Below are 13,882 nucleotides of genomic sequence, written 5' to 3' on the forward strand. Positions count from 1 at the left end.
CTTTACTCTGCAAGTGTCTTTACAAATATATATTTATATATTTAAGCCCATTTCAGGCCATAAAAGCCCATAAAAAACAACCAGTACCTTTCTGAACAAGAGAAACTGCGATCCAGAAGTCTGAGGTGAAAGACTCCCACACAAGGGCTGCTTTGGCGCTTCTCTGAAGGCCTCTATTTAGCACATAAAACCATCTTAAAAAAATCACATCAGCCTTTTATCTGCAAGGAGGGGCACCGTTTTTACCCCACCTTCACTACTCTCTGCATGAGGTAAACTGGAATCACTTTTACATAATCATTTACTGCTTTAAAAAGGGGATATGGTATCCTGAAGACCAGCTTTTCCCAAAAAACATTCGTGAATGTGTTAAAAAAGTAAGATGCCGCTCATGGATCCAACCACAATGTGCTGTTGTCTCAAAATAGAAGAAGTTGATACTAAAAAGCTATTCCAGATACATACAAGTACAAACACTAGAGCTGGTCAGAAAGATTCAGTTTCAACATTTTTTAAAAAGCAGGGAAAATTTTGCGTAGTGTGGCTTTTGCATTAATTTCCCCTGTCCTCACTTTTCTACCAGTTCCATATAACCCTTCAAAAAAAAAAAAAAATCACGTGTCTGTTGTAAGAGTGCAAAGTCCATCCAAATCTCGTGTTTAAGTTCGCTATCGCTACACTTTAAAAATCCTGATGGCAAATAAAAAGGTCTCGATTTAACTTAGCAAAAGTGATATCTAGAAAATTATTCAACATCAAGAGGTCTTACAAAAAAAACTTCAGACTACTAAAGCATTCTAAGGCACAGTGTTTTGGAAGAAGTGCTTTCTCCCTTTGGTGTTGCTTTATACACATCACGTGTGCGAGTCCGAGTGATGCACGGAGCTGCAGATGTATGCCATGCCTTCTCCCAATCAGTGAACTGCATCTTCTTCCGCAGTTTCAGACGTAGGCTCCCAACGCTGCATGAAATTCAGTTAGACATTGCACCAGCTGCTGAAACTTGGGTCTTTCTTCGGGATCTAGGGCCCAACAGCAGGCCATCACAGCAAACCTGCGGGACATGAGACAAACGGAAGACATGAGAAGGTAAGCCAGGCGACCGCTGTCCCAACCCGAAAATGACAAAACAGCATTTGCCACTAGAAAACCTGCTGACCAGAGAGAGAAAAACAACTCCTCATCTTCCGATACATGATGCTGAACAACTCCTTCAGAAGACAGACACCCGAAATGACCAAGAAACGCGCTGTGACAGCAAGAGCTGGTTTGATTTAGGATACGAGTCTGAGAAAATCCAGGAGGAAGCAATACATAGTTCATTGGAAATTGCTCAACGATTGTAAAAGCACAGTTCAAAGCGTTTCTGTGGTGGGTTTACGGGAAGGGGATTTAGAAGGAAACACGAGGCAGAAGGCAGGGCCTGTGCCCTTGCATTAGGGTGATGAATGACCACCTCAAGCAACACCACTTAATTCCATTACGCACAATACTTTTCCGTAGTGCTGCTGAGAGAACGGACATTCCCTCTACCTACAGCCCTACTGCCTTCCTACACTGCAGTGCCACCAACACTAAGCTGACCCCCCCCTTTGCCTCCCTCCTCCCGGTCAACCCCGTTTCTCCCACGTGTCAGAACAAGGAAAAAGAGCTGGGTGAGGATTAAGTGAGACTCAACTGCACCAACCAGCGGCATTTAATTTTAGCCCGAGTTCCTAGACGTAGGTCACCGAAGCCACAAATACTTTCATGAGGGTTTGGCTCAAAAAGGCAGAGTTCACAGGCAGGGGAAGGCAGACCCAGCTCTTCCATTGATAAAGCTGGCTTAAACAAGCTGGTTACAAACCAGACACTGCATTCCCCCCTCCAAAACACATGCACTTACAGTTCATCAGGGCAGTTGATTGGCTGAGCTATTCGATAGCCGTCCTTTAAATAAGCAGCCATCTCAAAGGGGTCGATATCGACGTACGGAGTCTGTCCCAGAGTCATCAGCTCCCACAGCGTCACTCCGAAGGCCCACTGAAAAGCAAGAGCGTACGGCATCAACAGAGCATGCCGAGTTTTGAGAGCTCCTTCAGACATCCCACAAAAGTGGTCATAAATAAGACTACACAAAATAAGAAAGCTTGACATAAATGCTATATATACCCCCAGGTTCTACAAGACAATACTTTTTCTTGAATAGACAATTAAGAATCACAGAACGGGCGTTAAGTTGAACTGAAAGTGCACTAAGATTTTAATAAGATTTAAGTGCTAGAAAAAAATAATCATGTATTTATTACATTTTTCCTGTTTCAAAACACTGGACAGATCTAAGGAATAAACACTAAACTCACTGTTTTGAAAAAATTAACGATTTTGTATTACATTTTACCACTTCAAAACACTACACAAAATTCCTCAAAAAAGGAAATTCAAAGTTTCAGAAGAGCAGACTGAATAAAACCATTGCTTTTTAAAATCACAGTCATCTGTGTATCTTGAGTATATACTCAGAAGTAGGACTCATGGGAAAAATCAAGATTTCATCTAAGTAAACCTGACAGCTGGATCGGCATTCAACACGTTCAGCCGACAATACTTGCCAAAAGGAGCATAAGGTGATGAAAAATCAATCAATCAAGTCGTGTGCAAGTACAGTACAAGCAAAATGATTTACTAGCTGGTATCAAGAGACAAAACATAGATGGTGCTGATACCGCACGCCGATGATTCACTGCTGAAGTTCAAAACGCTGCAACCATCAGGATTTATTAAAAAGGGACAGAATTCTGCAAGCCTGCAAAAGATTTTTGGTTTTAATTGAAAGAAAGCCCCAAGCCCCGACGGGAGCTTTCGCTAAGGGGATGCTGGTGGTGGCCGCTGATGAAGCTCAGAGGGGCAGGGGCCCAGATGCCATCGACGGGCAGGGTGGGAAAGCAGGGCAGGACGTCCCTTTTATCAGCAGTTAACAAAAACGCCGAGGGACAAGTGGCAGTGCACCTAAAACATGAGAATAAAGGGCGATTCAAGCAAAACTACTTATAGCTATTTCTAATCCCATAAGCAGTGGCATAAAAAATGGCAGAGAGATGCAGAGCTTCACGTCCGACAGAGGGGAAAAAACTACAGGATTAAAATTCAACAGGAATCCTGTTTTGTTTTTCTACGCTTTGGCTGACTGATATAACTGTTGGCAGAGGAGGAACACATTAGGAATGTTTCAGGCCAGCAAAACCATTTTAAAGAAATGCATCCAAAAAGCAAGCCTAGAACACACGCCAATCGCATCTGAACAGACACCACCTAAGTTGTTTGTAACAGATTTCACCACCGATTGTAAGTTCCGTGCAATTGATAAGTCGATTTGTTCCTAGCAAATAGACAAAAACACATTACACCATATTTGCGAAAAGCATCCAGGTAAACGCGAAGCTGATATTTAGGGCAGATAGGATTTTCTACACCCAGGAAAACTCTCCATTTTTGCATGCTGCAAAATTCAGATAGTTACGCATGTGAAGTTAAGAACCACGTATTGGAAGTCGAGTTGGATTTATCCCTATATGATTCAAGGAGGAGTTCTGCGTTGAAGTAGTGTGGAATATAGGCTGAATTGCACTAGTTTTCCAAAATGGTTATGATACTGAAGTGCCTTCATCCTAATAAAATTATACATTTCACTGCCAGTGTTACATAAGCTTTTATTTCCAAGTCCAGTCTCCACGAACAATGAACATTTTCGTGTTCCAGATTAAAAAAAAAAAAAAAGGAAGAAATCAACATTTAAATGATCCCATTTAGTATTATAAAAACATGCTTTTACAGGCAACTTCTATTTCCTGTTTCTGTCTTCAAGTTTGGTATAACACAAAACCCCACACATTTTCCAATGAGTACAGAAGTATTTCTGGAGCAGAGCTGACTCCTTCCCTTCCTTCCTTTTTTTTTTTTTTTTCTTTCCCTTTTTTGTTTACGTGGCTTGAGCACTAGTACGGAGACCATGGCAGTAAGGGGAAAAAAAAAAAACAAAACAAAAAACCAACCAGAGCTTTTCCAAAGTTTTCTAAACTAGCACATTTTAAGATTCAGATTACAATCTCAGGATGTAGTCCTGTTAAGGAAAGCATTACCAAATAAAATACCCCCTTAGCAGGAAGAAACAGATCGTAAGGGCAAGTGGTTTACCATCAATTGGAGCTCATCCTTGAAGATCGACCTGTGATATTTAGAGTTCTAACAGTCCGTTCTGGTGCGCAGGAAGCTGATCAGGCATGGTGGAAGGGCACCATGCATATGCTGACTAAGCTCAGATACGAAGGAAGGAAAGAGATGGTGGAAGCAGGAGAAGGCTACTTGAGGGGCACAGTGAGAACACGTTCACATGGAGGGATTGAGTTTGGAAAACCAAAGCTCAGTGGAGTTAAATTACCAAGAAATGCCCACAGAGGATGCCCAGACATGGACCTGTTGGAGCGAGACCAGAGGAGGTCCCGGAGGTGCTGGGAGGGCTGGAGCCCCTCTGCTGGGAGGACAGGCTGGGAGAGGTGGGGGGGTTCAGCCTGGAGAAGAAAAGGCTCTGGGGAGACATTAGAGCCCCTTCCAGTGCTTAAAGGGGCTACGGGAGAGCTGGGGAGGGACTTTTTACAAGGGCATGGAGTGATAGGACGAAGGGGAATGGCTTCAAACTGGAAGAGGGGAGATTGAGATTAGATATTAAGAAGGAATTGTTGACTGTGTGGGTGGTGAGCCCCTGGGGCAGGTTGCCCCGAGCAGCTGTGGCTGCCCCATCCCTGGAGGTGTTCAAGGCCAGGTTGGACGGGGCTTGGAGCAACCTGGGCTGGTGGGAGGTGGCCCTGCCCATGGCAGGGGGATTGCGACTAGATGGTCTTCAAGGTCAAACCCAAACCATTCTATGATGAAAACATTTAGGCTGCACTGAAGCCAAGCGCGTACACACCAGACCACTGTACTAGACAGGATGCATCCAAGGGTGCTGAGGGAGCAGGCTGAAGTCATTGCAACGTTGCTCCCGTCACCTTTGCACAGCCACTGCAACTGGGGGAGGCTGCTGACAACTGGCAAAAAAAGCCACCCTCTTGAAGAGATGGGATCTCGGGAACTACGGGTCAGGTAGTCTAACATCAGGTCCTGCTACTGTCGGGGAGCACGTGATCATGGAAGTCACCGCCATGAAGCATAAATGTATCTGGGAACGGCCAGTATGGATTTATCAAGGGCAAGCTGCGCCTGACTACCCTGACTAGTTCTTTGCTAAGAAGCCAGTGTTAGCGGACACAGGGCGAGCAACGGATGTTCACCTTGACTCCAGCAAGACTTCTGCCATTATTTTCCACAGCATCCTTACACCAAATTAGTGAAACGTTGACATTAAAGCAGCAGTAACGCTGGACTCAAGTTGCTGTTACCAGCAGTAGTAGTCCAACTAGCAGCTGGTTACTAGTGGCACTGCTCAGGAATCAATACTGTTTTATCTTCAGTAACAACCCGGACTCTCAGGAAATTCATGGATGATACCAATCTGGGCAGAGGGGCTGCCAGGCTGAAGGACAGGGTTCTGCAGAAGGACCTCAGGAAGCCGGAGAAAATGGGCCGACAGGAATCTCAAAATTCAAGGAAAGCAAATGCAAAGTCCTGCATCTGGGAGGGAATAGTTCCATGCACCGGCTGGGGATGACCACCTAGAAAGCAGCTTTGCAGAGAAGGACCTGGGGCTCCTGGTGAACAAGTTGAACGCATCGGCAGTGCACCCTTGCAGCAAAAAAAGCCAGTTGCATTCTGCGTCGTGTCAGCATAAGCGTAGCCAGCAGGTCAAAGGAAGCAATTCTTCTCCTCTTTTCTCTATCTACGACACTACAACTGAAATACTCTGTTGGGGACTCTGCATCACATTCACTCAAATAGCAGTCAAGTCCCAACATAGACCGCTCACTGAATTTAACCGCCTTTTCTGCTAACACTACCAAGGAGAACAACGTGCAACGGACAATTTTGCCATTCAAGAAGGGCCTGCTCAACCTCTGAACTATCTGCCACAAGCAGCCAGTGCAGGAAGCACAAATCACGGTTACCTATTCAGTGCCATGATTCTCCCATGGCTGAAGAAAGGGAAAAATGTGAACAAAATACATTTACAAAATGTAAGAGGGGAAAAAAACCCACCCAAACTTACCACATCGCTAGCACTGGAAAATTCATTGTTAACCAGGCTTTCAAGAGCCATCCATCGAACTGGTCTGTTTTCATTATCTCCCAGGCAATGGTAGTCCATAGGAAATAGGTCTCGAGATAGCGCGTTGTCTGTAATCTTAACCTGAAGTGCATCGTCAATGCTAATGTAAAAAACAGAGGTATTTAGCAAACTCGGCATTACAGTTCCACAGAAAATATTTATGCTCAACCCTAAGTTTCAGACTCGGGATTTAATTGAGGAACACTAATCACACTAGCAACACTTCAAAGCTCTAGCATTCTTCTAGATCGAGACATGCTTATTCTGTGATTATCAAATATTATCAAAGAACGTATTTATTCTACGTTAACAGATAAACACTAGAAAAATCAGCAGTCTTAGATTAAACAAAATCAAACATTTACAAGTGCATAAAACCACAGTTAAAGCAAACAAACAACTCCCTTAAATGATTCCTCCTCCCATGGAGATCCCCTATCAGATCAATTAAAAAAATTTTAGTTACAGTACCTCTGTAGCAATAATGAGCCAAAGACTTAAGCAAAGCAAGATCCAGCAATACCTTGTTGAAGCAACCAGTATTATTCGTGGCCTAAAAGCTTGTCTCTAATCAAGCAATCTGGTAAGCTATTTATTCCCCTCAACAAGAGATGTCAATTCTGACTGTTGACAGAAATAGGATACTGGCTAAGGGAAACTTACTTTTGATGAACAAAAGATGACTCAAAAAAGCACACTGAGCCTACTGGGTTTTTTTTTTCCCCACCTCTGGGATGTTAATTCACATTCACCTGAACTTTAAAAAGCATGCAATGAACTTCACTGTTCTCGTAAACAGCTCATTCCTGAACATGGGTTAAGATGTTGACTTTAAATTCTTATGACAAAAGTATAGAAATACCATTGGGTTAGGGGGATTGTAACAAAATGGTGTTTGCTGTCTTTTCATCTTGTCAATTATTTCTTTATTTTGATGGGAAAAATTAAAGAAAAACATTCAATTTGTGTGTTTCCAGCTTCACTATCTCAAGCACTTTCTTATTTATCCCATTTCTATGCACTTTCAGGGGGTGGAGCAATAGGACGAGGGGGAACAGTTTTAAACTGATTTAGATTAGCTGTTAGGAAGAAATTGTTGACTGTGCGGGCGGTGAGCCCCTGGGGCAGGTTGCCCCGAGAAGCTGTGGCTGCCCCATCCCTGGAGGTGTTCAAGGCCAGGTTGGACGGGGCTTGGAGCAACCTGGGCTGGTGGGAGGTGGCCCTGCCCAGGGCAGGGGGGTGGAACTAGATGGTCTTTAAGGTCCCTTCCAACTCTAACCATCCTATGATTCTATGACCTGTCTATAAACCAATACACTACAAAGGGTAATTTTACAGTGAGTAGAGAGCTCTGACTTGTGTAACCTGTGTCCACTCTAACTGGGCCCAACTGTACCATGGGCATCTGAGACCAAAAGTATATTCCCCCTTAACAAAGCTACCAAGACCACTACAATCCTGGCTCCCTTCCCAAAATTAATGCACAGGTACATAGGTCTGATACACTTCATACCAACTTCTCCCCATCTGTCACTGTACAGGAACAGACCTGGGCAACAAAGGGGTGGCAGATGAACAAAGCCCTCCAAGGGATCCTGGCTACTGGCACCCTCTTTTTCTCTTTAAAAACCTACAGCCAGCCCAGAATTTCTTCTACTGCAGCACAGATCAGCAGATGCTGAGCTCCTGCCTGCACTTCCCATGCAGAAGAAGTGCTGGGTGCACTATGAATTGATTTTACCTGCCAGCACAGTAGATCACAAGTATGACGACTAAAGTGAAGCTGGACTTTGCCCGAGGAGGGCAGGGAACCAAGCTGTCGGGACTGCCAACCCCTCGCACAGCAAGGGCACGAGGCAATTAATTCACTGCACAGAAACAAGAGGCTGTCACAAGGTAATCTCCCTGGAGCAGTTTATGATCTTTGTCTCCTGCGGTACCACTTCTCCCTCAAAACATTCACCAGAGAGGAAAAGCAACAGGAATTAGGAAGACAGTGTCTAAGGAACTGTATCAAACCGAGCATCCTTACGTAGCGCAAGAGCCAGGAAAGACTCTGCTGGACTAGCTTGCTGGTTCAGAAGCACAAGAGTGGCTTCAGGTGGATCTCACTGCTCCCTGTGTCCCAGCATTTGCTGCACCAACAGCGCCTGGTGCCAGTACAAGAGGTGCAGCAGGTAAAAGAATATCCTAGGACAAGCATGAGCGGCTCAGTGTCTCCCAGTTTCTCTGAGCCCCTGGGATGCAACGTCAGCAGCTCTGTTGGCTCTGGTTGAGGTGTTTGAAGAACCGGGAGAAGGACTGCACCTGAGAGGACCAAGTGGTTTTGTGGACAGAAAACCATGCTTTCTGGTTTACGTTATGTTTAGAGAAAAACAACTATAGCGACAAGACTATTCATCCAGAATTTTTAAAAAGCCCAACCAGCAGTATATTTTAAAGTAGAGTTGAAGTTAACTGGAGAAAGCCCACCCAAGCCCTAGCTACTGACATAACATTGCCTGCACGATGACTCTATCCCGTTGGGTACTTACACGCAGTTTCTAGCAGCCAGGTCTTTGTGAATGACCTCCCGTCTGGCCAAATAACTCATTCCACAGGCAATCTGAATCGCCATATGTACAAGATCCTGCTGGGAAATTGCCTGCAAGAGCACAGAAGAACAATCAATGGAAAACTGCAAGCCCAGCACCTGCCAGGTTAGCAGTTTTGGTGTATTCTGGTGCCCCCTCCCTCACCTTTAGTGGCTGATGCTCTCTAGCAGCTTATTACACACACTGTTGAAAACTTATGAAGACTTCTTACTATAAATATTAACTTGTTTGTTTGTTTCTCTGGAAACCAACTCATTTTCAGGGAGCAGAGCACAAACAGCAGTCAAAATTCTTGTGGCTATCTAGTACCAAAGGCTGTTGGCTCCATCAACTTCTACAAATTCAGAGGCCTGTAAAAATTAAACCCTTACACATATTTATACCCCACGTTCGCTCTTCCATTTCTACAGTGCTTCAGAAACTTCACTGTGTAGGTGGACATACTGAAGTTGCAAGACTGGGGTTAAAATAAACCAAATACTAAATTAAAACAATAATAAATGGGTTTCTTCGTTAACAGGTTGTTATTAAGAGCAATAGCCATGTATTATTTCAGAAAACTCAAGAGTTTGCCTTAGGTATTTGCAGAAAAGCTCCATCTTAAAATAAGTATGTAGGACACCAAACGTCCCAGATTTTGATAGTTAAGTAGAGTCATCCCTAGTTACTAAGAGGCAACTCCTGTTTGAGATAATACAGATTATAAATACCATTTCTGCTTAAATTCTGGGGAAAGGGTATTAGTGGGTTGCACAGGGATTCGTAACTCAGATTAAGCAGCAAAACAAGTAAAATCAAAGTTAAAAATCCTAGCGGTTTATCACACCTTGTAAATTAACAGAGGCAGGTGGCCCTTGCTAGTTTGAAATCTGCTACGTAACAGGGACAAATGCCAACCTCAGGAAACGAGATTGCATTTTGTGCTTCATTTAGTCTAAAGACAGAAGGCAAACTAAGGTGAAGTTGAAGAAAAGTCAAGGTAATCCTAACAAGAGGGATAGTTTTAATACACAGACACATCCATCACTAAGGACTCACTCAGATTTTTAAAAATATGCAAAAGATGTTCTCATCTAGGAATATTTTCTCACTTCTCATAATAAATATATGCAATAGATTCCACTGAAACACAGCAAAGTTACAAATGCTAAAGAGCCCCCACAGCAGTAAAAAATAAATCAGAGATCACGTCCTTTAGTATCTGAAGTTAAAGAAATCCAGTTATTTTACGTAATACAAATCTACAGCAGCACTGTAAAAGTTTAACACAAGTGTTTTATGTTTACTATAAAATAATTAACTACAGTAATTAAAGGGATACTCTATTAATAATAGAAAAAAAAATCCATAAATCTGAGAGCTCTCCATATACCATTTCCCCCTGTGTATTCTACCTTAAATCCACAACCATATACCATTTTCTCTATTTTTTAATACTTTGAGAGACGTATTGATATAGCAGCTACTACCCCCCATCAGACTTTAACTCAGCTTCGTGCCTTCTGAAGGTCCGTGATAACGCAGCCAAGAATGTTTTCCTTGTATGAATCAAGACAAACACTTGCTAAGGAACCTGCTTGCCAATTTTTCATTGTCACAACCACAACTATTTCTTTGAAGGCGCACACACACACAGAGATGATAAACCACGACTAAATTTAAGGGGCAAGAAGTCACAGATTTCTGAGTGTACCTGAGGATTGTTGGCCTCTACCAGCTTGCACTGTCGCAAGAATAGTTTAAGGTTCCCCCAGTTCATGTACGGCAGCAGCACCATCGGTTTCTCTCCCTCTTCTATACAGACGTGAGTGATAGGTAGCAGATTCCTGGAAGACAGGGAGAGAAATCCCTGATTTTATGAAACTGAAATTTGATAAAAATCTTCTGAAACCCTAAAAACTTGAAGTGAAAGTAATTCAACGTTGAAGAAAAGCATTTAATCTTGCCTTACGAATTGCAGGGCACAATGTCTCCAAATAACTGAAGCCCTACACTTTTTTTTTTTTTTAATTAGGTATTTGGGTACTTTCCCATTAGGAAGAACCCTCCAATTTTTTTTTTCCACTTGGCTCTTAAGTGCTGAAATACATCTCTGAACACAGGTTATCATTTATATTCAGAAGTGATATATCCTCAACTTGGAAGCATTATCATTCTAAATGCAATTATAGATAAAAAATATATAGCTCCATTACAGAGTGGTTTAAAAAAAAAAAGTCAAAACATCATGTCTGATCCACTTCAAAGTGACTGAGCAGAATTTTTTGGGTTTGAATCAATTAAACATGAAATTGCACTGTAAATGCAGAAGTACATCAGTTTTATCACACGTGTTTCACTCCTCCTTATGGCTCAGATAACCCCCATGCTGCATTCCTTAAACGTCTTCCTATAGTACCAACATAGGAATTTGGAGGAACTTGAACCAAACTGTATGTAGTTCCCATTTTTTTTTTTTTTTTTTTCAAAAAATGAGTCTTCTATTGAAAACATATTAGGAAGTCTCAAGAAGTTATAATGATTTTTTAAAAGGAACTTTGCTATTTCCTGTTCTTACTTGAAGTAGTCTGATAGTCAGGTATCCCACACGAGCTCTACCTTCAACTGAGATAAAGGTCCCAGCTTTACAGGCAGTGTACAGGGAAAAAAAGGCTTTTTGCACTTTTTCAAGACTTCAACGTGCAAAAGGAAGGACAACTGATTTTGAATGATGAGAGGGTGGTAGCTTCATTTGGTTTCAATTTTAAGCATGTTTCCCCAAGAACCTGCTTCTCCTCTTAATAAGATAACTGTATTTTAGGCAAGGTCTTAACTATAACAATTCTTAGACAAGCAGATTTTAAATGCACTGTAGAACTAATGATTCTGCTTGAACTATTCTTTTTTATCGATAATGGGAAGGAAATGAGATCAATTACCAGCCTAGGGACTTGATGATGAGTGTAGGTTTCTTCTTACCTACACCCTCCCCAGTTTCAGCCTTTAATCCAAATTGCAAAACCGCCACTAACTCAAGCTGTTTGGGGCACCAATTGAAAAAACTTAAAAAACTTAAGCCATGCCCTTAATTCTTAAGGAATAAATCCCACCGGTGATGTTAGGATGTCACACCAGGACAACAGGCGTGTGAGAACGCTAAAAAGCATTTCCCGGTCTCCACGTGGGAGGGTACCTAATCACAGTATTTTTCTGTGCCATGGAGAAAATTAAGAATACAAAGCAGCCTAGTAAATTAGCTAAACTGATGATCAACCCGCATATATACTGACTCGCATCATCCCTAAGATCCCACCACATTTCACAACTAGCCTGTGCAAGAACCAGCGTAAACCAACACGTGCCTGCAGCACCTTTTTCTGGAATAACTAAGAATATATAAAAGGAATATCCACCCATATTTCACTGCGAGGCTTGGAACACCAAACCAAATACTTCCCCCACTTTCCCACAGGCTGCTACTATTTTATTTTACTGACTGCGCAGCCAAGAACAAAGCTTATAAGCACTCCTTGCAAGAAGCAGCAGATCGGTATTTTAAAGTGACACAAAGTAGTTTCAGGTCTTAACAGCTTAAATAAAACCCTTCAGATGTAGAAAGCATTGCTGAATTCTGAAAAAAAAAAAGTTTCCTCTCCCCCTAGGAAGCTTTAAGCACAAGTATTTTCAGCTGGCACAGATACAGTTTTGCTTACACACACTGCTTAGCTTACCTGTGATGAAGTCCTCTGAGTTTACAGCTTTCGGTCAGCATCATTGTCACCTGTACCTCTGAGGCTTGATCTAATGCAAAATAAAAAAAAAAAAAAAAGTTTGTTTTTTTTAGTCTCCAGGGACTGCTGGAAGTCAAAATAAATGGGATTGCTGGCACCATTCCAAGGAAAAAGAAAGGAAAAAAAAAAAAAAAGAAATAGAAGAGACACAGATATAGCTTTGGAAACAAACCAACATATTCATTAAAATTTGGTCCAGATCTGCAAGTCAGTCGAGGTCATCTGAGCACAAACACAACTTGTTTGCCTACTTTTTGAAAATGGGAGTTTTAAAAAAAAAAAAAAAAAACACAACAAAAACCACACAAACCCAACAAGCAAGCCAAGTTTTAGGACAATATTTCTGCTTAAACAAACAGGGTAAAGCCAAAAAAAGAAATAAAGCCCACTCCAGGTGCTGACAGACTGTGCTGGTGCCACTTCCTGACAGCTTCTGGGTAGGCACGAACTGCCCGCGCCCGGCAGCGTGGGTCACATCCTGCGCACGGGGCCGGCGCTGCTGGAAGAAGGGGAACATGCCATGCGTTTCCCAAAAAGCACAGGAGTGCTCAGAAGACACTGGTTTGCTGCCAAATTACCAGGATAGGCTCCTGCAGTTTCCTTCCAGGTTGATAGAGACCATTTCTTGCTAATTTTACTTATTTACTTGCTCTCTACTTGAAACACTTGACTCTCGGTCACCTTAGAAATGTTTGCTGTTCTCTTCCCCACCTTTCAAGAAAAATTAAAAACCAAAAACCCCACTGCTGCCAGCTACAATTCAAGTATCTGTGTAACTCCAGTACCCCACAGCAACCAGAAATTCTACTGGGCAGCAGCAGAAGTGTTGCCTGTAACCCCTTCCCCACAAATATTTTTGTGTTGGTGGGGTTATTTCCCCCCTCTGGACTCAAGAAGCAAGAGGGAAGCTTCATGCGATGGAAATCAGAGCTCTCACAATCCCACCCGCCTTGTACCCGGGTGCATTTTGTGTCCCTCCTTCGTGCTAGAACTAGTACCGGTGTGCCCAAGCAGCGAGCTAGAACAGGAGAGAGCCCAACAAAGGCTGTATTAGGATGAACTTACATATTACAGATGAGTCAATCCAACGTTTTACTACCCTGGGAGTAAGAAGAAAAGAGGGAATAGAGAATTCATCTGCTATTTTCCCTTCTTCAGGGTCTTACCCTCCTCCCCGTACAAGCTCCGACATCCTTTCCTAATTGAACTTTAACCCTGTGAAAGAAAACATGACTTTTGACCGAGTTAAGCGTGGTCAGTGCCGATGAGCACAGGGTAGG

The 13,882-nt window shown here is 42.7% G+C and overlaps 1 protein-coding gene across 1 annotated transcript in view; it reads right to left on the minus strand.

The window, feature by feature from the left end:
* Positions 1 to 400: 400 nt before the first annotated feature.
* RYK (receptor-like tyrosine kinase) overlaps positions 401 to 13,882 on the minus strand; it is a 74,829-nt gene continuing 61,347 nt past the window's right edge. The window contains exons 11-16 of the mRNA XM_009887348.1: positions 12,543 to 12,612; positions 10,526 to 10,658; positions 8,773 to 8,882; positions 6,179 to 6,338; positions 1,886 to 2,022; positions 401 to 1,054 (exon numbers count right to left, since the gene is read on the minus strand). Of these exons, the coding sequence (XP_009885650.1) occupies positions 943 to 1,054; positions 1,886 to 2,022; positions 6,179 to 6,338; positions 8,773 to 8,882; positions 10,526 to 10,658; positions 12,543 to 12,612 (722 nt within the window). The 3' untranslated portion in view covers positions 401 to 942. The remainder of the gene's footprint in view (positions 1,055 to 1,885; positions 2,023 to 6,178; positions 6,339 to 8,772; positions 8,883 to 10,525; positions 10,659 to 12,542; positions 12,613 to 13,882) is intronic.

Source organism: Charadrius vociferus, unplaced genomic scaffold (assembly GCF_000708025.1).
Source record: "Charadrius vociferus isolate BGI_N301 unplaced genomic scaffold, ASM70802v2 scaffold2016, whole genome shotgun sequence".
Taxonomy (NCBI): domain Eukaryota; kingdom Metazoa; phylum Chordata; class Aves; order Charadriiformes; family Charadriidae; genus Charadrius; species Charadrius vociferus.